The sequence below is a fragment of the Camponotus floridanus genome, unplaced genomic scaffold, assembly GCF_003227725.1.
Source record: "Camponotus floridanus strain SB8 unplaced genomic scaffold, Cflo_v7.5 scaffold6, whole genome shotgun sequence".
Classification (NCBI taxonomy): domain Eukaryota; kingdom Metazoa; phylum Arthropoda; class Insecta; order Hymenoptera; family Formicidae; genus Camponotus; species Camponotus floridanus.
In genome coordinates this window covers 502,741-529,661 of record NW_020229769.1, presented here as the reverse complement: position 1 = coordinate 529,661, position 26,921 = coordinate 502,741, and the positions used below count along the sequence as shown (strand labels likewise).

Below are 26,921 nucleotides of genomic sequence, written 5' to 3'. Positions count from 1 at the left end.
AACAATGTAGATATGTTTAAAAAACGAAATTATTTTTATATTGTTTGTGTGATGTTTGTTACATTATTTAACGCGAAGATTAACTCTATTAAGAATAGTTTTTTAAGATATTGATGTAACTGAGTCACAAGAGAGAAAAGATTTTCTTTAAAAAAGTAACATTGATTTAGAGAGAATTTAAGTTATCAGTCTTCCCGGGTATACCTTTTCCTACATTTTCTCTTTTCACTTTTTTCTTCTCTTTTCTCTTTCGATATTTTCTATTTTATTTTATAAACGTTTTAAAAAAATACAACTTGCGATACAATCACGTATAAACGTGCCATCTGCAATTACACAAGTAATCATGTCAAATTTCTCGTGGCGATACTTCTTTTTACATTTACGGAAATATGTTTTATAAATATGGAAATATGTATACAATATTACGCTATTCAGGCCAGAATATTGTTCTATCGTATTTATACTCATATGTATAGTTCGTGCGATACTGCACGATTCTGCTGACCTAGAGATTCTCAAATACATTCCACGGAAAGTGAAGAATTTTAAACAGAGAGGGAATAGATTTTTATTTCATCTATAATTTAAAGTATTTTATATCTAAAAACGCGCAAATCTATAATAAAATTTAAAAAAAAACATTTTTAAAAATAAGTAATATAGTGATTATAAAATAAAATATTATATAATAAGTGATTATACTAAATTCTTTTTATAGAGAAAACGACAATAGTTTTTCAATTATCACGTTGGTTCTATCAAATTTGAAAATCTCTAGGCTGTAGAAGCCAATCTATATTTCGACTTCACATACATATTAATACAACATTGATGATACTACAATTTATAAATACGCGATCATCTATCCGATAATCCGCGTCTGAGCTCGCATATGTTACTTTTGAGGTACTGGGATATTTCATTTTTCCTAGGATACGAAATTGCAAGGGTCATCGCTCGGATACCCAGACAATTAGTGTTCTGTATCGATTTATCAATCAAAACGACAATTATACAATGTCGTTTATCATTTTTAACTGACATAAATTCAGTGTATATAACTTTCGGATTACACATACAACATACACGTGTCAGAAATCGATACGGTCGATCAACATTAATTATCAAAATGCATCAACTTCGGGAATATATCGGTACAACATCGGGAAGAAATGTAGCAGGAACACATTGTCCAAGCATCTCTCACTGGTCTCCGACAATGTCAGACAACGATTAACAGTCAGTGTCCTTACTACACATGTATCAAACACATCACAGAGATGTTGTCGGGTTTTTTTTTGTCTTTTCTAAATTTTACTCTCCGCAGAAGGTGAGAATCTTACCCAAAATTACGAATCGTTCCCCGTGAACATATCACAGCGCGCAGTGATCCTTCCTCGGAAAGTTTCGCATTAAAAATCGACCCTTACACGTCGATACCGAGCAGCTCCCGGCTGTCGGCCCTCGAAAGTCGACGACGTAGACTGCGACGACGGAACTCCCTCCATCAGACAGATGCGCGTTTCACCCGGAAACTGGCAGAGATCGGGGGCGGTCGGTAGCCCTGATAGCCAGAAGGATCCAACAGCTCGGAGGTCGCCGGACCGAGGCAGGTACAGGAGCACACGCTCACGCAATCATCCGTGTCGTGCACGATCGGCACCTGGTTAGCCAGAAGCTTACCGTTTACCGCCACAACCTCGCCGTCTAACGTTAAAACGTGATGCGAGGCGGAAACCAGCTCGCTATCATCACGACGCGCTTCACCACTATCCCTGCAACACAATATATTTCGAAAGATAATATTTTTTAAACAGATATACAAAATTACTATGTTACAAAAAATATATTTACGTAGTCATGAAGCGCAATACAAGTAAATTAATGCTGGCGGCGACTACAGCCAGACCAAAGAGAATGAAGACCAAACTCAAGATGACGTATCCAGGTTTATTGGAAAGCGCTTGATCGTTCTGCACAATAATTTATCTAAATCATCTCTCCGTTTTTCTCGCACGATCAATAAAACATGGCTTACCTGAAGAGCGACGTAGTCGCCAAAACCTATGGTAGTCAACGTCACGAAACAGTAATAAAAACTGTCGAAGTAACTCCAACCTTCGTATCGCGAAAATACCGCGGCACCCGTCGTGATAATTATACTCGAAAGCAGGCCGGTCGCCAGCATGAGATTCATCTCCGTCGCTTCGGTCTTTTGGCATCTAAGATACGTCTTTGCCCGCCTGATTACAACCGACGCAAACTTATTCAATCGCTCGCCGATGCTCTGGAACATCACCAGTCCCAACGGGATTCCCACCATCGCGTATACCATACAGAATGCCTTTCCGGGTTTAGTCACCGGAGTGGAATGTCCGTAACCTTGCAGAAAATTGATATTAATTCGAATTTATTTTTTGAATAAATGTAATATAATTTTGTTTATTTATCTATATATATTTATATAAAATTTATATTTACTTATTCATATATTTATATTAAATTTATATATTTTTATTACATATCTTTTTTTAGGATTATTCTCTTAACGAATAATAAGATTTTTAAAATTCTATAATTTTATATAAAAAAAACTCACCAATCATGGCTAATACTAAAGTGGCAAAATAGAAGGCACCCGCGAACTTCCACTGCGGCCCAGCTTTGTGCGGCTTATTTTCTATTATCACGATCTCGACCATCTTGTAATCCTCTTGGGTAATGTTGTATTTCCTCATCATATTGCGTTTTATCTCTGCAGCGAGCAGGGAAAGGAAGAGAAGGCATTTCCCGCCGCGCGGAAATAATTAATTATCAGTTATCGATCCGCGAATAAAAATATCTATCGACGCAAACAATGAGGTGGAGGGACTCACCCGAGAGAAATTCCCAGCGTTTCCTCTCAGTATCCGATTCGAGGGCGTCAAATACCGCGGCGCCAACGAGGAGATACGTAAACGTGCACACAACCAACGACAGTGTCCTGACATTCTGTCTCTTCATCTTCGCCGTTTTGCCTCTCCGAAAGAATACCACGCGCACGTACGGCGCGCTATAGAATAAAAAATTCAACGGTCGCGCGTTCGACGAGTTCCCCGAGATTTCCCCTGACGGCAACGTTCCCTGCCACAGGCGACATTTATACGGGAGCACGCGCGAATGAATATTTATCTCTCACCGGACAAACGGACGTCCATGCAGAGGGTTTATACGACATATCAGGCGGAGCGCACGTCCGAGAGATCGGGATGCCACGAGAGTTGACACAATACTCGCAAGACAACAACGTAGCACGCTACTCTACGCCCGAGTATTGATCGCGAACCGGTAGTAGAGGGAGAAACCGAAGGGATGCGCCGTGGTTGATTTCTTCCTAGGGTAGGTATGTACGCGTGCTTACGATTTCGAGCATCGCATGATAACTGCGCCGACGATACAATCAAGTGATAACGGTAGCGATAAAACGGCCGAGTGCTAACCGTGCTCCGATATAGCGACTCAAGTAGTACGACTCGACTTTGCCGCGACAGTAGTTGCGCCGATCATGCACGGACCGCCCGTCCAAGTATGATCTTCTTTGCGAACGCGAATCTATTGTTGATAACTCGGTTGCAATCTGCATGGCTTATCTACAGATTTAAAATTTATTTTTTATCTTTTAGGTAATTTAGTTATTGTTTAAATTCAAGGTGATGAAAGTTCTTCTGGAATACTAAAGATATACATATCTCTGTTTTCGATAAAGTATTATACTTTTAATTGCCTTGAGGAAATATTATGCAAGAAAATATTATGCAGAAAAATTATGCAAAATATAATTTCGTTTGAGGCAAATCTTGAATTATTTAAATCTTGAATTGAATTTAATTAATTAAAGGATTCTAATAAATGTTTTAATTGGCAGAAAAATATAGAATGTTATCATATATTACATTGCTATGTTTTAGATTTTTGTGTGTAAACAAAGACTTATTATTTAAATAATTAATGAGGATTAATAAACTGCGTAATTATTAATGTTTGTATCTTGTTTTATAAACTTTCTGAAATAACATTTTAACATTTTGAAACTTTAATAGACTAAAAAAGAACAATGGAAATGTTAAACTTTTGACCTTTATTGGTCATAACATAGTTTAGTCACTATCAAAAACTTATGATTCATTGAAGTAAAGAACAACGTTCTACACCTACTCGAAACATGACAGCAACAGATATGCTAAAAACATGCATAAAAATATCAAAACAAAATGGTACTGTAAAACTTAAAATACAGGCATTATTTCTATAATTTATTGCCAATTTAGCTTCTGTCCAATTGCTTTCGGCAATGATATCGTATCGGGCATTACCATGCCTTTTCAAAAATTGTCATAAAGTCGGATAACTATAAAACTGGGAAAAAAACGAGCAACCATATACAAGGCATGTCAATGAGAAAGAAAGTTATTTTATCATACATACATATACACAAAAAGCTATAAAAAATATTACTCCTTTCAATATTATTTCTAAAGCTTCTTTTTGGTTTCACAGCAAAAATATTTTCAACGCAAATATTAATTGTTGTAAGTAAATAAAATGTAAATGGAATATAAATTTTTTATGATAATAAAGATAATTTATAAATTTAATGCAATAATATTAATAAATGCGAATTTAGTAAAAGGAAGAATTTATGTCACTTCTCGTTTGTCTACCAAAACTTTAGAATGTCAATCTTATACAACAAACTTATTTAGAAATCTGAATTATTTTCTCCCTGTTGACTGAATGAAAAGAGATTCTCCGAGAGAATCGTTTCATTACATAAAGGTTTCATTATATAAAATCTAATCATGTTGAATTATATAAAAGATGTTGTAAGCAAAAAATATAAACCACAAAAGCTATGATTTTCACATGTGCTGGCAGGTCATTAAAAATTCGATTTAATCTTTGGAGAAGATTGGAACTTTATTATATTCTTATTCTAAAATATAATATCTTATATAAGTATTTTTAGAACAATTATTTTATCGTCAGAAAGTATTCCTGTTGTATAGTTCTCTTTTTCAAGATAATGATACTAAGCACTTTATAGCAATCTTATTAATGTGCAAATATAACATTATGTTTCAGTCATAATTCTATGGCAGGTTTACGATGCCGTTACTCATCCCATCGTACTTTTCACGATGATTTATGATTTCGCTTTTTAACTTTTTCCTCGCGCTTTCATAAATTTCCGTCCGTCACATGATGGGACTGTTTAATAACACTTCTCCGCAAATCCCGATTAAGGAAGCTTTGCGAAGTTATCTGGCATGGCGTGCTCCACAGGGATCCGTCCCAATGAATGCAACATACACGAAGCGTCACATCAAAAGCGCGGATCCGATTATTTGCATGCAGATAGATTGCACTGCTAGCAATCTTGTTTGTTGAACAACGACCTATATTGCGTCACTGTTGAACGAGGTAAAGGACGAGGGAAAGATATTCTAAGAAAATTACCATCGTCTCATCACCAAGACGCGATCGGTTAAAGGTGTAACCGTGTATGTCAAGAAAACTGCACTTTTCTTTTTGCGTTAGTATTTATCTTGTATCTGTGAATGCAATGCGCTTGGGATATCTTTATTTTTTATATCTTTTTATATTCTATATTGATCCACATTGTCTCCCAATGCGGCATTTAATAGGATTTAATGTCGGTTATGTAACAGACGTTAATTAACGTTCTTTTGTTTGATGCTACTTTAAGGGTGCAATGACAAATCGATAAAGAGAGAGAAAAAGATTATGTATTTTTACAACGGACAAAAATAGCCGATGGCTACTAGGAATGAAGACGGGGTTCTTCATGACAAGAAGGGTGTTATATATCAACGGCGACAGGTCGTATAGGTACAAATGTTTGTAAAAAGAACAGAGAGAGAGAATAAACATGCTGAAATTATTCTATCGCTCTTTTTAATCGTAAATTGAAATATTCTTATCTTTAAATTGACAAAAAGTACGATACATGTGTGTTTTATTTTTTGAATGCTGCCAAATAGAAATTATTGTAAATATTGTCAAATTGATATTTTCGAACTTAGTGTCTTTGGAATTTTAACATTAGAAAATCCATAAATTTTAAGATAATTTTAAAACGAATTGCATAATATATAAAAATGCACTCTATTTTTATTTCGTAAAATTATTTAAAATATTAAAATATTAAATATGATGCAACTATTTTAAAAAATATCTTGACAAAGTAAAAAATTAAAAGCAAAATTATTTCAATATTGTTTCTCGAAAAAGGTATTCATTAATAACTTATCTTTTACAAAGATATTCTCACTTTCCTTCGATTTCTGTCTATTTTCCTGCGAAGCGATTGAAAATGATCGAATCGTGCAAAAACGATCATCGAAAAAAGCATCGATAATAATACCGATAAATAGATCAATTTGTATAGAAGCGGAAACAAAATCAATAACATTAATCCAAGTATACATTTCACGCGCTTCATCGAATTAGAATGTATATGCCTATCCTTGAACGTAAGCAATGAACTTGAATGGTTCATTGATTCTGCATCATTGGCCAACCTTCCTTTCGATTTTATTTAACTACATATCAGAAAATACTTTGCGGCCATCTTAGGTCGGAATCAATGAAGCTAAAAATCGGAGAATGCGTATCAAAGATCTCATATAAATTCTATGAATCTATACACATTTGATGTCTCTTAAGACTCTTAAAAATTTAAACAAAATATATGTGGAATAAAGATAAAAGAATTTAAGGATTTAAATACGTCTGAGAGCTAATAAAAAGATTGAAGCTTTTAAGAATTTAAATAATGAAAAGCAATATTGAACGCTCGAACAAATCTCTCGGCTATGTAATGATATAGAATTATGTAAGAAGCCAATTACATGGCATCGATAAAGCATCATTCGTTTTCTATTAATTGTACTTTATTATTTCAGCGCAATACGCAGGATTTCGGGCATGTTCAATCTCAGAAATTATAACAAACTGTTCACAATTCTGTGAGTTATTTTCATTCTCATGATTTAAACACGTTCAGACGTACACTTCGGCGTGCCTCACTACGCATCACGCGATGAAAATTTAATTGGGAAACGCAGAAAGCATTTGGGGTGCAACGTCACGAATAAATAATAATCGACGTGTCGCGAGTAAATAATAGCCACAACGTCGTCCCAACGTTTCCCCGATTAAGCGTTGTAACTGGATCTTGCACATGGTTTCACCAACCGCTCTTCGCGAATCTATCATGAATAAAATTGAAATTCAATTTGTTCGCGTGGTTGTTTGTTCGGTTATCAAGCAAAAACGATTGACCTGATTTTCAATTGTACAATATATCATGGACAATCTAATGTTAACATTTAAATAATGTATCAAATAATATTTAAATAATGTATTAAATAATATTTAAATAAATAAATATGTATAAATATATATTTAAATAAATACTGTATCAAAGATTTAGATTTGGTAAGAAAACTAACATATGGATTTAATTGCAAAATTGATAATTACATGAATATTATCAAGTACTATTATATTAAAATCTTAGAGAGACAAAGATAGAGAGAATCTTAAATTAATATAACTAAAATTTAGAAATGTTTATATCGCGCATAAATTTCTTTTTGTTAAAATGTTTCAATAAGTTTCAAAATTTATATATATTTTTTTTAATATAATTTAAGATTCCAAACCATTTTTAAGGTGATTGTTAAACAGGTGAGAAACAAATATATTTTCAGCAAACGATCGGGATTAAAACACTTGTCGATTATTTAATGATATTTTGAAAGAAAATATTATTTACCTCATTAAAATGCTTTTATTGCAAACATTCAACTTTATACGACGTCTTTCTTATTTGTCAATTCATGCGAGCATTTCAACTCGATTGTTAGAATCACGAACTCTGTTTTTCTCGCAATTAGGTCAAGCGTATAAGTATTTGAAAGTAACGCTCGACCTAACGTTCTACGCTTTTATTGGCATAAAAGCGCTGTGATGCGTATTTGCATTATTGATAAATCCATTCGTACTGTTAATTGTCAACATGCTCGAATTCGCAGTTACAGTTTTTTCATAATTGTTGCTATTTCCGTATTTTGATTGATTTCTTCTACAATTTTTATTTCGCTCATAAACTTGATTTAATAAATATTTTTGTTGATATTATATTTTCCTTTGAGAGTAATATTAAATGTTCACTACTTTTAGCATTAATATGAACTATATATCAAAAGAATAAATCATAACGCGTTTTTTAAATAGAATTCCACGAGTAAGACGTTAGATTGCAGGGAGAAAATGCAGAACTTTATAAAACTCAATGTGATAAATAGAAAAAAAATTCTGCATCTTCATCAAACGCTCCAAGAAACTATTTCGAACCAGGCAATAGATTATTATGTGTTTCTTTAAAAGAATCTTGATCTCGGTTTATCAATGTCATGCTTAAAGCATGATTAAACAGATGCTACCTTTTCCATAGCTTACAATAATTGTTATCTTCATAACAATCATTATTACGCATTGTTATGTGAACATAATCACTTACATTACGCATCGTATATAATTTACGAAATATATGTGTGTGTGTGTGTGTGTGTGTGTGTGTGTGTAAACAACAATCCTTATATATTCAAAGAATTTATTTCAGTAATGCCATCTATTCTTTTGTCGTATCTTCCACCTGTGTGAAGATGATCCTGTAATTTGGCTACCTGACGTCAGTTCTGAATATCTTTGATTACAAATAATTTGACGTTAACCAAATTTTCCACGCAATCATGCTGTAGAAAACACTTTGAAAGCCAAATTGCAAAGAGGCAAAGTAACGTACGGATTATACATACATCGTCTCGTTGATTAAGCGCTTGGATCTTAATTACCGCAACCAGCTAACGAACTAGCGCTTCTACTCATTCGGATCATTACATCTATTTTATCTTGATCGTCTGACCATAGATCAGTTCAAAATTTCTACATCCAACGTGACACGTTATTTCAGACAATCAATGAGCCTATGCTGTCGCACATACATACTAGGAAAAAATATTTTCCTCCGTTTTTTCATTATTCCTGGCCTCGGATACGTGACATCTCTCGTTTCTCGCCTCGTTAAACGTCAAATGGAAAGCGACTCCTATGGGAATTGATCATATTCCGTCGTTTGCTTTGAAATACGATAAAGATGCGTACTCTCAATGAACTATCTTGTGCAATCCATATTGCATTCCGGAATTTAGAAGCCATGGTATGATTTTTTGTAATCGATTCGTTCGCTACGCAATCGAGATGACTGTATAAATACTTTTGAAGCGAAGCGTTTCGCCCTTTACAATCTCGCTCGTTTCAAGTTAGAAGTTAAACGAGGCAGCTTTGCGCGATGACTTCTCTCTCGACATTCTATTTTCCAATAATATGCCTTCTTACAATTATACATAAATCTCATCGCGTCGCATCAAGTTCTATCGGAAACCGTCAAGATACTCGACGAGTAATTGAACTTGATTCCGCGTCTATATATTGGCCCTACGTCCTTGAATCTCTGGGTATGTTCGCGCCACAAGTGTGCAATAAATCACATGTAGCTTGATAAATACCTATGAATAAATCGCCGACGGAGCGATCGTATCGACCTTGAAACTGCATAAAAGTTGTTGCGCGCTTTACACGTGTAAATATACGTATAGAGTAGAATCATATAACGTGATAGCTTCTGGAAAAAGTTGATGACAGAGAAATATTTTTCATAAATAATAATAAATTAAATAATTATTTGTTTATGATGTTCCAGAATTGTTAATAAATGTTTTTAATAATATATGAATTTATGATTTATTTAATAAAAATTTTTATATTATGTAAATAACAAAAGAAAGTAGATAGCGCAATTATATAAAAAGGTTTACTGAAACGTAATAATTATAAGCGTAATAATTATTTTCATTAATCTTGCTGACCTTCATTTTCACATATATTGTAAGAATGAAATTGCTGAATAATATTTAGCTTGTTTTATTTGACGGTATCATATAATTTTTTAGATATTTAATGAAAAAGGTTTATTGAATAAAACGTATTTTTGTAACATCATACACATTTAATAACGCATACTCTCAATAAATCTATTTATTTGAACGTGACAAATGAAATGCGTGGGCGGAGGAGGAGCTCCTCTATCTAAAAAATTCTAATTTAATCCATACTTATTTCTGAGTTTACATTAATAAAATTAGGTTTGAACTAGATTAGAATTTTCTGGGGTGGGAGTGCAAGGGAAAAAGCGCCTCTCCCCCGTCCACGCATATATATATATATATATATATATATATATATATATATATAATTTTTTAAACTAAGCTGTTTACGAGACTGTTACGAGACTGTTTAAAAAATTATAAAATAATATGGGAGATTTCTACTTGATATTAATCAATCAATTCATCAACAGAATCATTTTATCAGTAATTTATAATAATATTAATCGATCAATGATATTAATCAATCAATCATTCCATCAACAGATTCATTTTATCGGTAATTTTACTGTGATTGTATTATATTGCATTATTTTGAAAACAGTAAAATTGGAAAACCATAAAGAGGCATCGTATTGGCATAAAGATATCGTGATATTCAAAGTATATAAATATCGATGCCACAAACACGGTAGTTATTTTGAAACTGAAAGCTCGCACAACTCCGAACGAATTAAGTTAGTTGCAACTGCAGAGACTATCAAAGAGAAAGCTTTATGCATGCAAATATTTGTTTCAAGCTTTAATATAGATCTCTTTTTATAATTATAACATGCGTTATATCTATTGAATTTCCTCTATATTTAATTATCAATTTTTAATAAACGCTCATTAAATTAACAAATTCTTCAGACAAATTATTTAAACGAGAGAAAAAATTTATTAATATCTGTGTGCAAAAAGACGTAATATCTGCTAATTAATTTTTTTTTAAATATTCAAATGCTTTTATAAAATCGAGTGAATCAATACAATTGTTGAGAATATATTTATTTCTGTAAAATTATTTCTAAATTCTCAAAAGAGAAATTAACGACAAATATTTCTCTTAATTTCATTACTCGAGTTCTGATTTCCATTCACCTTTAGGCAGATAATATTCACAGTTTCCTTAAATTCATTTGCCTTTTGAATTAAATTGTTTGATTGTTTCAACTGGAAAACTATTAACTATTATAAGTAAATATAAAATTTTCGTATTAGTTGCTCCATTAAAACATAGACTCGAGCAAATCATGGAAAACAATCTTATTAGCCCATTTATATGCGTTTTAAAATTCATGCAAGTAACCTCTTGGCTTTCACATATATATTTCATTCCCGAATGAGCGTTTCTTGAATCTATTAATTTATAGTTGCGAATATTAAGTAACCAAGCTTTGAGGTTTGAGAGGCTTACAATTACAATATTCATCATATGTAGATTATTATCTGTAATGCAATATGGTAATTCAGTTCGTTAATGAAATACACTGTACATCTCGCAATTACCTATGTAATTAGTTCGCCACGATCAAGTTAAAGCATTAAAGTTATAGATCAAATACACAATATATGTGAATATACAATTTATAGACGACGCTTTATTTCTAGAATAATGTAAATCCAATTTGAAAATTAAAAATATTCCTAAATATATAAATGCTTTCTACATCTCATATTTTATAGGAATTATTTTTAATTTTCATGTCGGCATAGCATCAGATTCCTCTGAGTTCTTAAAACATTTATACCTAAATTATTTATGTATTTATATATAAATAAGAGATTACATCCAATATTAGGCAAAAATGCGAACGAAAGGAAAAGTTGGAAGTTTCGAGACAACGCGTCGCGTTATTATTATTACACGATGATTGATCGGATAATCAAAAAACTACACATGACGTGCGATATTTTTGTCTAACCGACCGCATCTGCGGAATCGAACAAAGTTCGAGAAACGATCGTGCTACAATAAATCGAATTAACGAATAGACGAGGACGAGTACGAGTTTCCGCCGGAAACTTTCCATTCCCTCCTCGTCGACGTTATCCGCCAAAAGTCCCACGAACTTTAATAACATACCATTTCCACGAAAGAGATTCGTAAATTCTGTACTGTAATAAAGTATCATGTAAACAAGATTTAAAGTGGAATTTAAATTTTTATGATGAAAAATAACGATCTTATATTTGTATATGAGTGTAAAAGAACACGTACTAATTAATCTTCTTTTTTATTTACAATATGTTGAGAAAAAAATTGAGAATATTTTCATATTTTATATGTTATGTACATATTTTGTAAAATTTAATAATCATATTTTTTTATGTAATACTTACACAAGTTTTATAGTCTAAAAAAATATATTTTTGTATAATATTGTAATTATTTATTAATCTTAATAATATATTAACTTGTGTGTTTCCTTTTATATATTTATAGAAAAGATTCTTTTTTTAAAATTAAGTTATTATACAGAAATATCAAAACGTAATTAAATTCATCATCGCGATCATCGTTACTTTTCATAAGAATAGAGTAACGAAAAAACGTCGTTCAATTTTTACCTGAAAGCGGAGCCAACTATGCGGGCGCGCAATTTTACGACGCAAACTCGTCATCCGGAAGAGAAGTATCATTATCAAATAATGGCGTCGTCAAAGGGAAAAGCGAAAAACCAACCCAAGAAAAGGCAGATAAAAGAACCAGTATCGCGTCCTAATATCCGTTCTCGCGTTAAATCAACGCGCAGTAAACGCGCAAATACTCCGTATCGACGGCAGCCATATGGTTCTGTCAGTATACCTCAATTGGTCTACGAGCTCCTCACTATCGATAAGTATAATCAAGGTATTGCGACTGACATTATTACGTGACATAAACATTGCGATAGATAAGCTTCAATAGATTCAGGCGTAAAATGGAATTACTCGAGATCTGTCAAATATTTTAATTTTCTAAGCGTCTAATTTGAGCTTAAAGCTAAGCATTTCATTCCAATTATATGCACCATATGTAGCTGTAATCGGTATCTCAATCGGAATTAAAATAACATTAAACTAACATGGTTACCATACATTTGTCGTGGTAGAGGCGAAACGCTTTCAGTCCCCGGAACGCTTCAGGACACCCCGTCGAAGAATACAGAAATATCACGAACGGCAGAGGCTTCCGTACGAGGTGGTCGACCGTTGTGATAGCCCGGAATCCGTTCAAGTGCCCGAGTACGCGATGGAATCTAGACCCACGTCTATTGAAAGTCTCACGGAGTCGATGGACGCTGCAAATAACTCGGCGGTTACGAGTTCTGCGAACAGCAGCGTGTCTAATATCTCAATGAAGCCGATCGCGTTAGCGAATTCGCTCAACAGCGCCAGAGCGCTCTTTAGAAAGAAGTCCCTGGTGCAGCTTATAAACAGCTATATCAAGGCAGGCATCGAGGAAGGTATGTTTTTAAAGTGCAATTTCCTTTTTTAGTAATTAAAAAAATAAAAATTCATTATATATATATATATATATATATATATTAATAAAATTTTAGATTTTTCTCTCTTCTCTCCCCTAGAAACAAAAAAATCCTAATAATATAATTAAAATTTATATTTATATAGATACTTAAATTACATAAATTTATTCTTGAATTTACCGGGATAAATAAAATAATATACGTACTTTTATATTATACACGCTTATGTGCGTCTCTCTTTGATGTAACGAAACCTTTAACAAACCCTTAACAGCCATCTCTTGGGTGTAGCTTTATGATTATATTTTGTGACAAATTTTAAAAGTCTCCTTTATTTTTTAGTTTACATTTTTATATCTAGACATCATAAAATGAAACAACAATATTTGCGCGAAAACGAGAGGATACAATTGCATCCCAGGTCGGAGGCATCGAAGAGAGTCAAATAAACGTGTACAAGTAATGGAATGGCTCGTTCGATGCATCCGTACTGGGAGAGCTGACACGTCGCTGTACGTAAAAGCACTCTTGACCGAAAGGTTAAACTTCTCGGATGACGACCAAGTCGTCGCTCACAGAGAGAATGACATTCATGTTGCAGGGAAGCGACAGGCGAAAAAGTACATCCGCAAGGCGCTGTCATTTGGCGTGAGATCGGGTTACCTGATTCCGGCCGATCGACAAGGTAATGTACTCCATGTATGCCCAACTCTGGACACAGGGTCCTGGAGCACGAGACGAACTGACGTCGAATCGCGACGAAGACGACGCATCGCGCGACGAGGAGAGACCCGGCCGACGACGATCGATGATCGCAAGGCAATGCGTCGCGGAATTCCGCGAGATAAATCGCGTCATGACGTAGATCGAGAGCAAAGGACGTCCAGGAAACGTTTCGTTCAAAGTCCTGCTGGGAGTTTGAGCGTGAGAGAAAATAACCGAAGAAAATCGCCCGATGAATTGACGCTGTGCGAAAGAAACAAATCAAAAATTGTCGCGAAAAGAAAAAGGTTGGTTGATTTCTCTATTAGAAAAGAGATAGTACTTTTATTTTAACTTGTGTGTGTAACTTGTAACTTTCATTATAAGTTTTCATCAAAATAACTCTCATCGTCCAAGTAAGTAAATATTATTTCATTACATTAATTGTATATATCAATGTATAAACAATGAAAATTATTTACTCGATGTTGTAAAAAAGAATTGACAGCAAAATGGCTTTTATACTTTATTATAAGATTTCTTGCAGTCTTATTTGATCAGATAACTATTAAAATCTATTCAATAAATTGCCTTTTTGTATCTAATCAAATAGCAGCAGTAAATGATTTTAAATGCATTATAAGAATCGTAATTATTTTCAACGTAATACAGGCATCTTTTAATAAATGCATCTTTAAATTTAAGAAGAAGATAAAAAGATTTATCACAGCTAAATTAAATTTCCCTCTTTTCAAATTGCATTCATTTGCATGAATAATAAAATACTTACCTATTTTGTACTTTGCAGTATATTCAATTTTGTACTATGCAATATATTGCAGTATATTCTGTCAGAGAATGCTTTGTATATCTGTAGAAAGGACATTTTATCTGTCTCATTTGTCTGTTAAGTAAAATCAACGATATGATCAACAATAAGCGGGGACAACAACGAAAAAGAGGCGAAGACGAGAATGTCAAAAAACCGGTCAAACGACGTCGCATGGCTTTTTCTGCGAAACGCGCTGAAAACAATCAATTCGAACCAATCGAAGAAAATTATAAGAACGTGAACGAGGAAGATTGCAATCAGTATAAAGGCAATAAAGATAATTGTGGGGCAATTACTGACAATGAGAGGCGGAAGTCGACATCGAGCCAGGAGAACGAGTCGAGAGTGGAAAAACAGAAAGCCGGGACGAGTATCGACAACAATCGCAAAAATGTAGAGCACAAGAACGTCACGGATGATGAGGACGATGGCGATGACAACGACGACAAGTCTGATGAGGCGAGTGTTGATCATAACACGAACGGCACGATCAGAGAAATGAATGCTTAAGGAATCGAGCACCCGTCTCGAGCGATGTTTTTCTCCGGAAATGCATGAGAAACTTCTCACTTTTGTACTCTCTGTCTGATTCATTGTTTGTTGAATATATTTACTGTGTGTTTATTTTTGAGATCTATTTTGGAATTATATTTTTATTTCGCAAGCATGTGTCTATGTAATTCTTTCGATAAAATTTTTATCTTTGTGGAGAGAGAAAGAGAGAAAGAGAAAAAAAGAGAGAGAGAGAGAGAGAGAGAGAGAGAGAAATCTATTATGGAGATGTGGAATTTTATTAAAATCTTTTGAATACTGTTTTACGTTTAATAGAATACTAGATTTAATCTGGTATTTTTTTGTTAACAATAAATTAATAATAATAATTGATAACATATTTTACTTAAAGAAAGTGTGATATATATACATAAATAAATTAATGCATTTTTAATTATATAATTAAAGATTTAATATAATTTCTTTCATAAAAAAATATTCAACTCGAGAAATTCTTCAGTTTTAACTTCGCTCATATTAAAAACAAATATACCTGATGTATGGTATGATATTTATTGATTGCAACCTACACAATTTATCATTTCGAGATTGCCGATTTAATTGAAATAGGCAAATCGTTTCTGAAGATTTCAACTTTTTCTTTTTTTTCTTAATGATCCGTTACAAATCTGTACAATTTCGGGTTTTAAATCTGCTACAATCGCAAACTCAATTTACAATTAAAACGCAAATATATATAAACACGTATAAAAATATGTTTAAATGATTAAATCAAAGAATTATTATTTAATATTACGTTACTATTTGATTGCACTTAATTATTAAAGAATTCAGATAAATCGATTAATCGAACGATAATCGCAAATGACTTTGTGTTGTTAAACAAAGAAAAAGACAAGAGAATAGAAAAGCTCCGACGGAAAATGCCGTCGGTTGATATTTCCTTTTAATCTTCAATGTCTCGGAAACTTGCAGACAAAATTCGCGCCATCGGCAAATTATCCAAAAAATTCAACAAATCGAGGCAGATGTATTTAACAATCAAGAAGCAAATTTTTCATACCATCTAAAGACCAAGAAAATATCGAAATTAACAGTAAGCACACAATGGCTCGCATAAAAAAACATCGAAATGCGCAAAGCCAAATAATAAGTGAGTGATTATTTCGATGCACTAAAATATTTCGACGCACTAAAAATTTCTATCGTTTTCTCCCTCTTTTTTAACATCTTTATATATTTTTTAACCTAAGATGCAATAAACTTTATTTAAATTTTAATTAGCGATATAAAATGAACAAACTACTATTCTTTTAAATTTAATTTTCATTTATCATTTATGTTCAATATGCAATATTAATCAATATATATTTAAATATTTTATTATCATATATATTATTAATATTATCATGGTATTGTATTTATACTGCAAATTCGCTTCATTAAATCATTATCTAAATTCTTTTTCATCCGGAAAACCAGAATTATATCTCCACATGAATTAATTTGTATTATTTAATGGTAATTTTAGTTTCTTATTAAACATTATATATTAAATATACAATTATAATTTTGATATTGGTTAACATATATTCGATGCTAACAATAATCAGCATTAATAGAGTGCATCAGTATGTTTCTCTTAATTGTTCACGACTTCTCAATATAATATTAAATAACGCAAATTTAAAATTCGTATAAAGATAAGTATCTAATCAAGCTAATCTCTTTGCAGAAACCCGTCGTCGCAAGCCGAACATTCTCCAGTTAATCTACAAGTTCCTCGTCGACGATACGAAACGCGCTCTCCCGACCAAGTGTCGCTGCTGCAGCCTAGAGAACGCGTGCCACAACGAAGTCGTAGATTCCGCGGATACTTCGCGAATCGTTGACAAAAGCATGGGCTATAGAGTGCGCAAGGATAAGGGTAGGATCTCGAAAACGCGCAGCGTCAAGCGACCTACTTCCAAGGATCTGCCGATCTCGTACTTGCAAAAATGCGTGGGTGGCGAAGGTACGAAATTAATTCATCAAGCAATTATCGATTGCTGGACACACATGTGACTTAAGTTCCTATTGGGCATTTGATCATCGCTATTGAGGACGTTATTGTGTGAATTAATACGCAGACCATGTATTATTGTGCCAGTTATGCGTGAAGTACGTCTGACAATTACGTACTGTAACTACTGAATATTCTACTGCATAACCAGCTTTTCTTGTTTCCTCCCTTTTTCTTCTTTTTCTTCGTCTCCTTCTTTGTTCTTGTACAATATCGATGATTAAAAAATGTAAAGGAAAATGTATCATGTTTATAAATATTTGTTTACTACATCTATAAATATTCTACAATTGATACGACATTTGAAATATATATGAATTTGAAGTATGAAGAATTTATGCATGTATATGTTAGGAATAAAATTTTTAATAAAATTCGATACATGATGTAATATATCACATGAAATATGTGATTGATATATTAAATTTTATATCGTATAAACTTTACATATTTAATATAGAATCCAATTTATATCGAATTCAATATCTAATTTAAATATTAAATAGTCGTTGGAAATTAAATACCACGCATATCTTGGCCTAAACATATACTTTTATATTTAATATCTATATATTACAGTAACGTCATTCTAAAGAAAGAGGAAAATATGATAGCTGAAAATAGTTACTTGTTTAACTTTTCGCCTCGAATAAATTTTACAAGTTTTCTTTGACAGGAACGAGGAAGGCGAGAAAGTACATTAAGAAGGCACTAGACTTTGCTGTCGAGTCTGGTTATCTCATTCCTTCTGACTCTACGTATAAAATTCTACACGTTTCTTCGGATTTGATGAAAAGTGATCCTCCGACGAGCAGAATTAACACATGTGATAAGGCCCTGTCTAAGGAGCGCGACACACCAACCAGGCTCGAAGACTTCCAAGTGCAAGAGCAAAGGAGAAGACGAAGGAGAAGACGAACGAGACGAAGGAGACTCACACGGGGTCGAAGATCGAGAAGCGACTCGAGAAGACGTCGCAGAAGCAGGAGGAGGAGGAGGAGAAGGAGGAGGAGGAGTAGGAGCAGGTCACCCAGCAGAGTGCGCAGTAGAAACAGCAGGTAATTGTCAGACGTAATTACGCGTAATAATGCGTAGTCTATGTATTAATCCCCATAATAATGTTCTCAATATATCGTGCAATATAGCATGATTAAGATCCTGAGCGCGAGGTTCTATAAATTATAAATTCGAAAAATATCATCGCGAGAGAAACACGAGCACGATAAAAAAGCGAAAAATAAACTTGATGTAACACTTGAATTGCGACTTGATTTTTCTTTACAGTAAAGCAAATGAAACATATTTATCAGTAACATAATTTAGTGTTAACACAATGTAAATTAGTAACATTAGTAATTAAATTTTACAATATAAAATCAGTTAGATGTAAATGAAAGGTAAAATATCTATTATGTGAAATCTTCATAACTCTGATTAACGTTCCTCTAATAATACGCGTCATCGTACGATCGATGAAATTATTTTTACCTCCGCATAATTGTCCCTGTTAGGCGAAATAATTAGAGTCTAGCGTCATAATCGCTCAGAGTGTTTGCACTCTGTGCCGTAGTGTAAGTCTAGAAACGCGATAAAACGGTCAAAGGGATTTCCAGCCCGCAGAATCCCGAAGAGGTTGCCGAGGATGAGGCGGACGATTACGAGATGGATGAGAACGATCGAAAGAGCAATATTCACACGGGCGACATAGAAAGGGAGCCAAAGACCACGCGATCGAACCAGCCCGACGAGGGGCAATCCACGAAGAAGACTAGAGAAAACGACTCGGATTTATCTGTCGACGAGGATGAAACAGACGACGAGGAAGATAAAAAGAGGACTGACATTACGAAATCTTAACCATCGAACCTCATTACAATTTTTTTTAAAAAAAGCTTTTGTTTAATATTAATAATTTAACAAACAACAGAAAATTAATTTTGTGTACAATCGCCCGATTTATTTTTTGATATTCGTTTATAATCGCAAATATGTGAACAATGTAAATGTATATGGTCGTAATTAGACTCAATATGTATGAAGCAATATTAATATACTATATATATATATATATATATATATATATATATATATATATATAATCCAGAAATAACATCTGATTGCGTCATTCAATCTTACAAATATATAACCATCATTTATCGAATCTCGGGAAAGAGATGTGGTAGATTTTATTTCAGGATCGATCACAAAAATATTCGATTGGAAGTGATATAGAAAATTGTTTTTAGCTTAAAACGCTGGACCCTTTTCAAAGTAACTGCCAAGACCATTTTAAAAAAAGAATTATTTTACGACTTTGCGAATTTACAACACTCGGAGGTAAAATTTCTCTCGCGGATTTATGATGTCGATCGTCGGATGAAATTCTTTTCGGGATATCCTCGAGTTATAGGTGTCTCTGTTTCGAAGATACAATTCAAGATCTCTAGCAGATAAGATACAAACATCGGGCACGCCGATCACGCTGTGGTAAAACACGTAATCCACGTTATATCGAAATGGAATCCGAGGATCTTGCGAACGGAACCTTGAATTGCGTGTCCCTTTCATACGTTTCCGTGTGAATTGGAATCAATTCCGTCAGCAATCCAGGATAGATAGATGTTACAAGATACTGTAAATCCTAAAAAAGCTTTTGCCAAAAATACTGATCTGATACAAGTTTTATTTATAATGGTGGAGTACGAAAAGATAGCGATGGAGATGGATGATCACCAATGGAGATGCCAACAGAAACGCGAATATAATATAATAATTTATCAAAGATTGATAATTATCACAAAAAATATTAGAATAACATGGCTTAAAAATTCTCTTGGAAATCTAAAAAATAATCAGAAACAAAAAAAAATAATTATTAATAATTATATTACTTATTATTCTACACTTTTAAATAGATACACGTTTTATAATATTTGTTATATTGATTCATAATATTTGTTACTAAAATAATTTCTCTCCAAAATACGTAATCTTTTAAGAAAATATTTGAAAATTTTAATTAAATAAAATTAATATTTATTGTAAAATTATTTCTACAATTTTTTATTTTTATTTTTATTTTTATTCTTATTCTAAAAATTATAAAGAGAAGAATAATAATACAAATTATTTACCTGAAGAAAATTTATAGAAGAGAAATTATTTACTACATTGATGTAAAAAATAGATAATTTTTTAAATTAAATTAGTACTTTCTTTTATTGTTGCGTAAATATAAGAAAATAAAAACAACAAGGGACAAAAATATGAATTCAGAAAATAAAAGCGGACTTTTTTCGTATAGACTAGGTAGGTTTCATCTTACAAACAAGTAACCCACAAGCGATGAGACAAAATTGGCTATTAGCCAAATTACGTGGAGTCCCCCCGAGAAGTAATATTCGACGTGTGCACGTGTCACACGTGACAAAGGGACGGAATGTTGGAAGATATCAACGCGTTTCTCTATGGTGCGATAAGGTCGGAAAGAGAAAAATAAAGCCTAAAGATTGCGGAAATTGTGTACGATTGCCATGACAGCAAGAGATAGTTCTTAATTGGAAACATATAGTCCTCAGTTAGAACAATCAGTCACGAGCCTGTCTACAAAATATAAACGTAGAACTTGCGGAATTTTCATCTCTCAATATGCAGAATAATTGAGAATCCGCTGTCCGTATCATCACATCGAGATTACGTGAAATAATTAGTTTCGTAATAGGCAACGACAATACCTCTTTAATTTGAAAGCTTAACATAAGCTTCGTGTGTCTATTATTAATTTTGTTAAATTAGTGAAAAAAACTTAAAAAAATATATATAATTTATATAATTTTTTAAACTAAATTTATGAAATATATATTTCTCTCTTTCCTCTGTTTTTCTCTCTAATATGTGAATTAATATTGTAAACGCTTTAAACTTTTTCAAATTGTGATATACGCTATTTTTTTGTTACAAATATTTTTTTTAAGCAAGTTTCATCAATTTATATTATATTGAACACAAACGATGCGAAAAATATTAATTTATTCTAATGTATTGCAAAATAAAATCACATGATATTTTGGTTTTATGCAATATTTATAAAATCTAGCTCAAGGAAAAATTAAAAATTTTAATTTTCAAAAAACTCACGCTTTAAATAAAATATTTAATGCTTTTTAAAAATGAAATCGTTTGCATGAGTGAAAAGTCATGTAATTTATTATTAAACTTCGAACGAAATTTATATGCTTCATTCCCCTATAACTTTAGAAAAGGACTTTTATTCTTGTAAGTCTCGCCATAAACACTATGTTCATTTTATAAAAAAGAATAGGGGAAAGTTCGAGCGCATTGGAGAAACGATGGATAGAATTAGTTTTTCTAGGAAGAGAAAAATTATTTTCCTTCACTAAAACAATATACAATTTTCACTTATTAAAATTAAATTAATAATATTGGATAATATCTCTCTCTCTCTCTCTCTCTCTCTCTCTCTCTCTCTCTCTCTCTCTCTCTCTTTCTATATATATATATATATATATATATATATATATATATATATAGAATTATTTTTTAAATTCGCGATTATTCTTCAAGTCTCTTATTGATTATTTATATTCTGTTTGAATAAAAAATAAGTTTAAAATATATGCTTTTAATCGACATATTTTTTATTAATACACGAAGCCTTTTAGATGCCATTGATTAATGTTTTGTAGTTTTCTTAAATTTAAAATTTTAATATTATAAAGTTAATAATTAATGGTTTAGTACTAAAATTAAGAAATTTAGAAAAATGAAATTAATCAATTTAATTTCTAAAAGGCTTATATAATAATCAAAATTAAATACTACTAAATATTATTCGTATAATTTTACTTGTGTATTATTAAATAATTATGAAATAGAATCTCATTACGTTATATAACTTTATGTTCATCGATCAAAAGCTACATACTAAGAATCCTGCGCAACAGAACTTGTTACAAATACTATAAAACTTTACGTAAGTCCAGCTTCCAGGTTATGACACGACTCTCGTTCAATTGCATCTCGAAGTTCCCACTTAGGATATTTCCGTTGCATTTGCAAAACTGAACAATCGTATCGTGACCTTGTCTAGCTTTTAAGCTTCTGAAAAATATATATGTGTATCAAGCACTATCTATCATCTTTCCATTTCTTTCTATTCGAGTCTATTCTTTTTAAAATTCGATTGCAAACATATATCGTAAATTTTTTTTATATTTATTTTCCTTATTTTTTCTGAGAAATATATAAAATTCTTTCTAATAAATATATGAAGAATGAAAAAAAGAGAAAGAAAAATTAAATTAAAAACAATTTAGTTATTAGTATAAAATTTTTATTCTACTAGATATTTTTTTACATCTTCAAGATAGTATATTCTTCGCATAGTCTTATTTTATCTAAGGCTATCTTCTCTGCATGTAATTATATTTTACATGCAAATTATGAAAGGTTTTAAATTGAATTTAAACATCTGAGTAACGAATAGATAAGAAAGTTGTGCGCAAATCTAATTTATAGTGGATAGTTTATCTTTTACAGAAGCTCCAAACAACTGTTACTTAAAACAAGTATATGATGCTGTATACTTGTAAGCATACATCATTTTCTTTATTCTTCAGCTTAGTGGCTGTCTTCCAAGATAAGTTCTACAAGAGCGACAGGATGAAGTGTGACTAATACAAGATTACATCTTGGTAAAAACAAAGTCAACATTCTTTCGTTCACGACGAGGGACACTCGACTTCCTCCAGACCGAGCGCGATTCGATCCTGTGTACGCATATATATACGATCGCATCTCTACGGATCCTCCCCTCTTATCTAGCTACAATTACATACGATGGAAAGAATCGCGCGACCTTGACTGGCCCGTGAACCCTAGCCCGAAATTTACGAGCGATCATTCTTTCCCGTCGTCTTTTCCCACCCACATCCTCCTCCCGCGGACGGACTTCGCGCCAGAGCCATCCACCCTCCGTCACCATCGTCGCGCCGTATTGTCCCGAGCATTATGTTCGTCCCGCTCACTCGACTGAGGGTGCGTCGCGTCCCTCCGCGCGGTGCACACATCGAGAGGGGGAGAGAACGGATCGATCGCGGGGGTTGCATCACGCCTTTCCGAGAACGAGAACGACAACGACTACGATGGGACGCAACATGAGACGTTTTCCCGCTTCGATAAAGCTCTGCGTCTTCGTCTTGGTCAATGTAGTCTTGTCGTCGTTGACCGGCGAACGGACGAACGTCCAGTCGACGATTGCGCACCACGTGGACTTGTGATCCGCGGCAGCGTCCTCTGGCAAGCCGCATCATCGGGGAGGTTGAATGTCGCGGAGGAGGCAGCGGCGGCGGCGGCGACGGCGACCCGATGTTGGCAGGCGCGTCCGCGTACTCTCCCTCGAACGCCGCCGGAGAACGAGAGGAGAGAACGACGGCGGCTCTTCAGTCTGCACGCGGCGTCGCGACGCAATCCAGCCCGCGTGCATCGCGCTCTCGTGTGCTTGCCATCTCTCTTCGAAACTCAATGAAATCGACTTTTCTTGAGACAAATTGATCCGGCGGGTGATCCGGCAATCTCGAGTCCTTTCTGCCGAATGATCGAGGGATTGAAGACGGAAGTGCGGCATCGCGATCATTGAATCATTGAATCGGCGGAGTCAGCCTTGGGTAAGTCGATGATGTGCTGATTAATCATTCGACTGCTTTCGATCGGAATAATCGATATATTGATATATCTATAGAATAAGATCTGCTGGATGAACTTTGATTACTTTCATATAAATTATTTTCATGGTTCTCGCAAAAGGGAGGATCTTGAATTCGGAATGTGATCTTTTTGAGATCAAAATTTACAGGGAAATTAATTGGATAATAAGCATGCACTTTGCATATTACCGGAATTTTAACTCATCAGTTATAAGAAACGGAATGTGCCTTTTCAAGACGGGATAACTTGACGACCAATAAACACGCCCTTGCATGGGATCAAGCACGCTTGCTTTATAAATGCAAAGAGTGCGACACGAATATCATTAAGATTCCGTCAACACGATCAATGTGTATTAAAATTAAAGTGAATAATTTTATTAAAGGGAAAAGTCTTCGATGTATAATTGAAGGCTCGCGTGTCTACCCTTTAATTAATTTATCAATCGTTTACATTTAATCATCTCTTACTAGTTAATAGATCATTTCGATCGCTAAATTAATACCTTACACACAAAGGTATTATCAGCGTTTTACATTTAAGTTGTTTTTACGCTGATCCCTGATCAATAAATTACTATTAATTTTGTGATCTGATTTTAAGCATAATGTAGCAGAGTCATTTAAATTTTGTTTTAATGTAATCGAGAAAGGAAACAATTGAAGACAAGAGAAGGAGACAATTTGACGTATTTTTCAAATGAGATAATTATATTTCTTTCTAAATAATTAGATATTTCTTTTTTAATAATTAGATTTCTTTAACTGTGCGTCCAATATAATATCAGATATGTGAAATAAAATATAAAAATATACTAAAATGTATGTATTTTTTCATTTTTATTTTACAGAAGAATCAAATTATAATATACCTATTTATAGATTTGATATAAACATTTAATCCGCTACGCTTGGGCTCAGCTTCCTTTCTTTTCGCTTCAGAGCTTACACGATGATAAACTGCTCGCGGATGAACCATCGCTTCCGTTTGTTTCGAAGCCGCAAATCATTCTAAAGGCTCCATCGAGACGAAAGCGAGATCGATTCGCCGTGGCAATTATTCTTGCATATTACGAACGGTAAGCCGACGGCGGTGGCACTAAAGGAGATAGTTATGCATTATGCATTGTTAATCTAGTCTAACCTCGCCGCGCGAGCGGTAATAGCATTGAATTTCGTTCAGGTTCGACGCGTGATAACATAACATCTGCCACCCACATCGCGTACGACACGTATTTCGGACACGTTCCGGTAAGACAAAGCGGGCATTTTCTCTCTCTCTCTTTCGTGTGACAAATTTCCATATTCTAATCTGATCAATTAATGTGTTCCGCAAAATGATTTCTTTCAACGATAAGAAAATGAATAATTAAATAATAATTTTAACAGAGATAATTAGATGTAGATTAGTTTAAAAATTTTATGTGTAAAGTGTCTCTATAAAAAGCTAAATAAATTTTTTATGAAATGAAGATATGATCTCTTTCAGACGTGTATAATATAAATCGGGAAACTCGAAGCACACGAGAGTGCGATGATAATTTTCTTCGCTTGTCGCGAATGACAATGATACAGTGTGATATTAATTCTTGCTTATCAGTTAAATAAATAATACAAATGTTAACAGCAGTAACAAAAATGTTTATACATTTTTTATTTTTTATAATTTATTTTCTAATAAAATGTCTGGTGCATGTCTTATGCAAAGAGAAAAGGACATGTGTTAGTTTAAAATGCGACATTAAAATGTGACATTTTAATAATATTATGCAAAAGAAAAATAATTTCTTAGATACATTTTCTTTGCAGTAACAAATCTCATTTACGGTACTATCTAGACTTATCTTATACATTTTTCTTCGGCGTAATTGCATTGCTGTTGTCTTCTAAGTAAACACAAGGATGCGTATCAGCCCATTCTCAAAAAGGACAAATATAGATTACGAGAAAGCACTTTCATTTTCTGCGCGTTGGAAACACGTTAAAAAGCTTCGAGACTATGAGCAATTTTGCAAAGTACACAATCTATACTCATATAGATGCACGCGCTCGTCGGTCAGTTGCACATATTGAATGGGAGAGCCGTTTTACGATTTTAATTCTATTTTTATGCGAGAAAATCCTGCCTTCATCCAAATTGACGTCAAGTTGCGCGGCAAAATCATCGCGAAACCTGTTAAAATATTTTTAAATGTAACTCCATTTACACAAATCCTCGAGGGAAAAAATATATAGTGAAGGGATAATGGCAAACTAGAGATTTGTCCGTATCCAAATAGTCTGATATATAGGTACTTTAAATACAGGAAATTAACTTCCGCAATTCTGAATAAATTTAAACCCATCGTCGGGATTTCCTGGTTAAGATAACATTTGATGGAAAATATTCATTCCGACATCAGCAGGCACGTCCGAAACATAAAGAAAGGACAGAAAAAAAAGAACTGTTTATTACTTAGACTACTTAGGAAGGACGAATATATAATACATATGCGCGCTAACTCATCTCTATTTTTACGCTTTTTCGTCACCTATTTCCTTGCATTATTTTTAATTTTA

At 33.3% G+C, this 26,921-nt stretch overlaps 4 protein-coding genes across 7 annotated transcripts in view; 3 read left to right on the top strand and 1 right to left on the bottom strand.

Moving 5' to 3' along the window:
- Positions 1 to 712: 712 nt before the first annotated feature.
- Positions 713 to 3,577, bottom strand: LOC105248347 (two pore potassium channel protein sup-9). 2 transcript variants are annotated; one of them, XM_025413044.1, is made up of 5 exons: positions 2,880 to 3,577; positions 2,603 to 2,758; positions 2,042 to 2,385; positions 1,858 to 1,976; positions 713 to 1,772 (listed from the first exon to the last, which is right to left on the bottom strand). In XM_025413044.1, the coding sequence occupies exons 1-5, from the start codon at positions 3,004 to 3,006 to the stop codon at positions 1,511 to 1,513; spliced, it is 1,008 nt and encodes a 335-aa protein (XP_025268829.1). In that variant the 5' UTR covers positions 3,007 to 3,577; the 3' UTR covers positions 713 to 1,510. The 2 variants fall into 2 exon arrangements, with proteins under 2 accessions (XP_025268829.1, XP_011251400.1); XM_011253098.3 differs by having other exon boundaries at positions 713 to 1,778; positions 2,880 to 3,574.
- A 9,133-nt stretch (positions 3,578 to 12,710) lies between these two features.
- LOC109609728 lies at positions 12,711 to 17,420 on the top strand. The gene is made up of 5 exons (XM_020026603.2): positions 12,711 to 12,912; positions 13,139 to 13,507; positions 14,130 to 14,538; positions 15,143 to 15,521; positions 17,311 to 17,420. The coding sequence occupies exons 1-5, from the start codon at positions 12,711 to 12,713 to the stop codon at positions 17,344 to 17,346; spliced, it is 1,395 nt and encodes a 464-aa protein (XP_019882162.2). The 3' UTR covers positions 17,347 to 17,420.
- A 33-nt stretch (positions 17,421 to 17,453) lies between these two features.
- Positions 17,454 to 19,520, top strand: LOC105248346 (splicing regulatory glutamine/lysine-rich protein 1). Its single transcript, XM_020026602.2, has 3 exons — positions 17,454 to 17,589; positions 18,314 to 18,695; positions 19,251 to 19,520. Exons 1-3 carry the CDS (start codon positions 17,475 to 17,477, stop codon positions 19,492 to 19,494), a joined length of 741 nt encoding a protein of 246 aa, XP_019882161.1. The 5' UTR covers positions 17,454 to 17,474; the 3' UTR covers positions 19,495 to 19,520.
- A 4,548-nt stretch (positions 19,521 to 24,068) lies between these two features.
- The window catches only part of LOC105248348, a 57,884-nt gene continuing 55,031 nt past the window's right edge, over positions 24,069 to 26,921 (top strand). For all 3 annotated transcript variants that reach the window (XM_011253101.2, XM_025413036.1, XM_011253100.2), the window contains exon 1: positions 24,069 to 24,323. The gene's annotated coding sequence lies outside the window, so the exon portion shown is untranslated. The remainder of the gene's footprint in view (positions 24,324 to 26,921) is intronic.

Coding starts and splice junctions, on each gene's coding strand:
- LOC105248347 (XM_011253098.3), bottom strand. CDS start 3,006: ATGAAGAGACAGAATGTCAGGACACTGTCGTTGGTTGTGTGCACGTTT. Junction 2,386..2,602: donor TTTAGTATTAGCCATGATTG/GTGAGTTTTTTT, acceptor ATTTTCTGCAAG/GTTACGGACATTCCACTCCG. Junction 1,977..2,041: donor GCGACTACGTCGCTCTTCAG/GTAAGCCATGTT, acceptor ATTATTGTGCAG/AACGATCAAGCGCTTTCCAA.
- LOC109609728 (XM_020026603.2), top strand. CDS start 12,711: ATGGCGTCGTCAAAGGGAAAAGCGAAAAACCAACCCAAGAAAAGGCAG. Junction 13,508..14,129: donor CAAGGCAGGCATCGAGGAAG/GTATGTTTTTAA, acceptor TTCATGTTGCAG/GGAAGCGACAGGCGAAAAAG. Junction 14,539..15,142: donor ATTGTCGCGAAAAGAAAAAG/GTTGGTTGATTT, acceptor TTGTCTGTTAAG/TAAAATCAACGATATGATCA.
- LOC105248346 (XM_020026602.2), top strand. CDS start 17,475: ATGGGCTATAGAGTGCGCAAGGATAAGGGTAGGATCTCGAAAACGCGC. Junction 17,590..18,313: donor AAAATGCGTGGGTGGCGAAG/GTACGAAATTAA, acceptor TTTCTTTGACAG/GAACGAGGAAGGCGAGAAAG. Junction 18,696..19,250: donor GTGCGCAGTAGAAACAGCAG/GTAATTGTCAGA, acceptor AGGGATTTCCAG/CCCGCAGAATCCCGAAGAGG.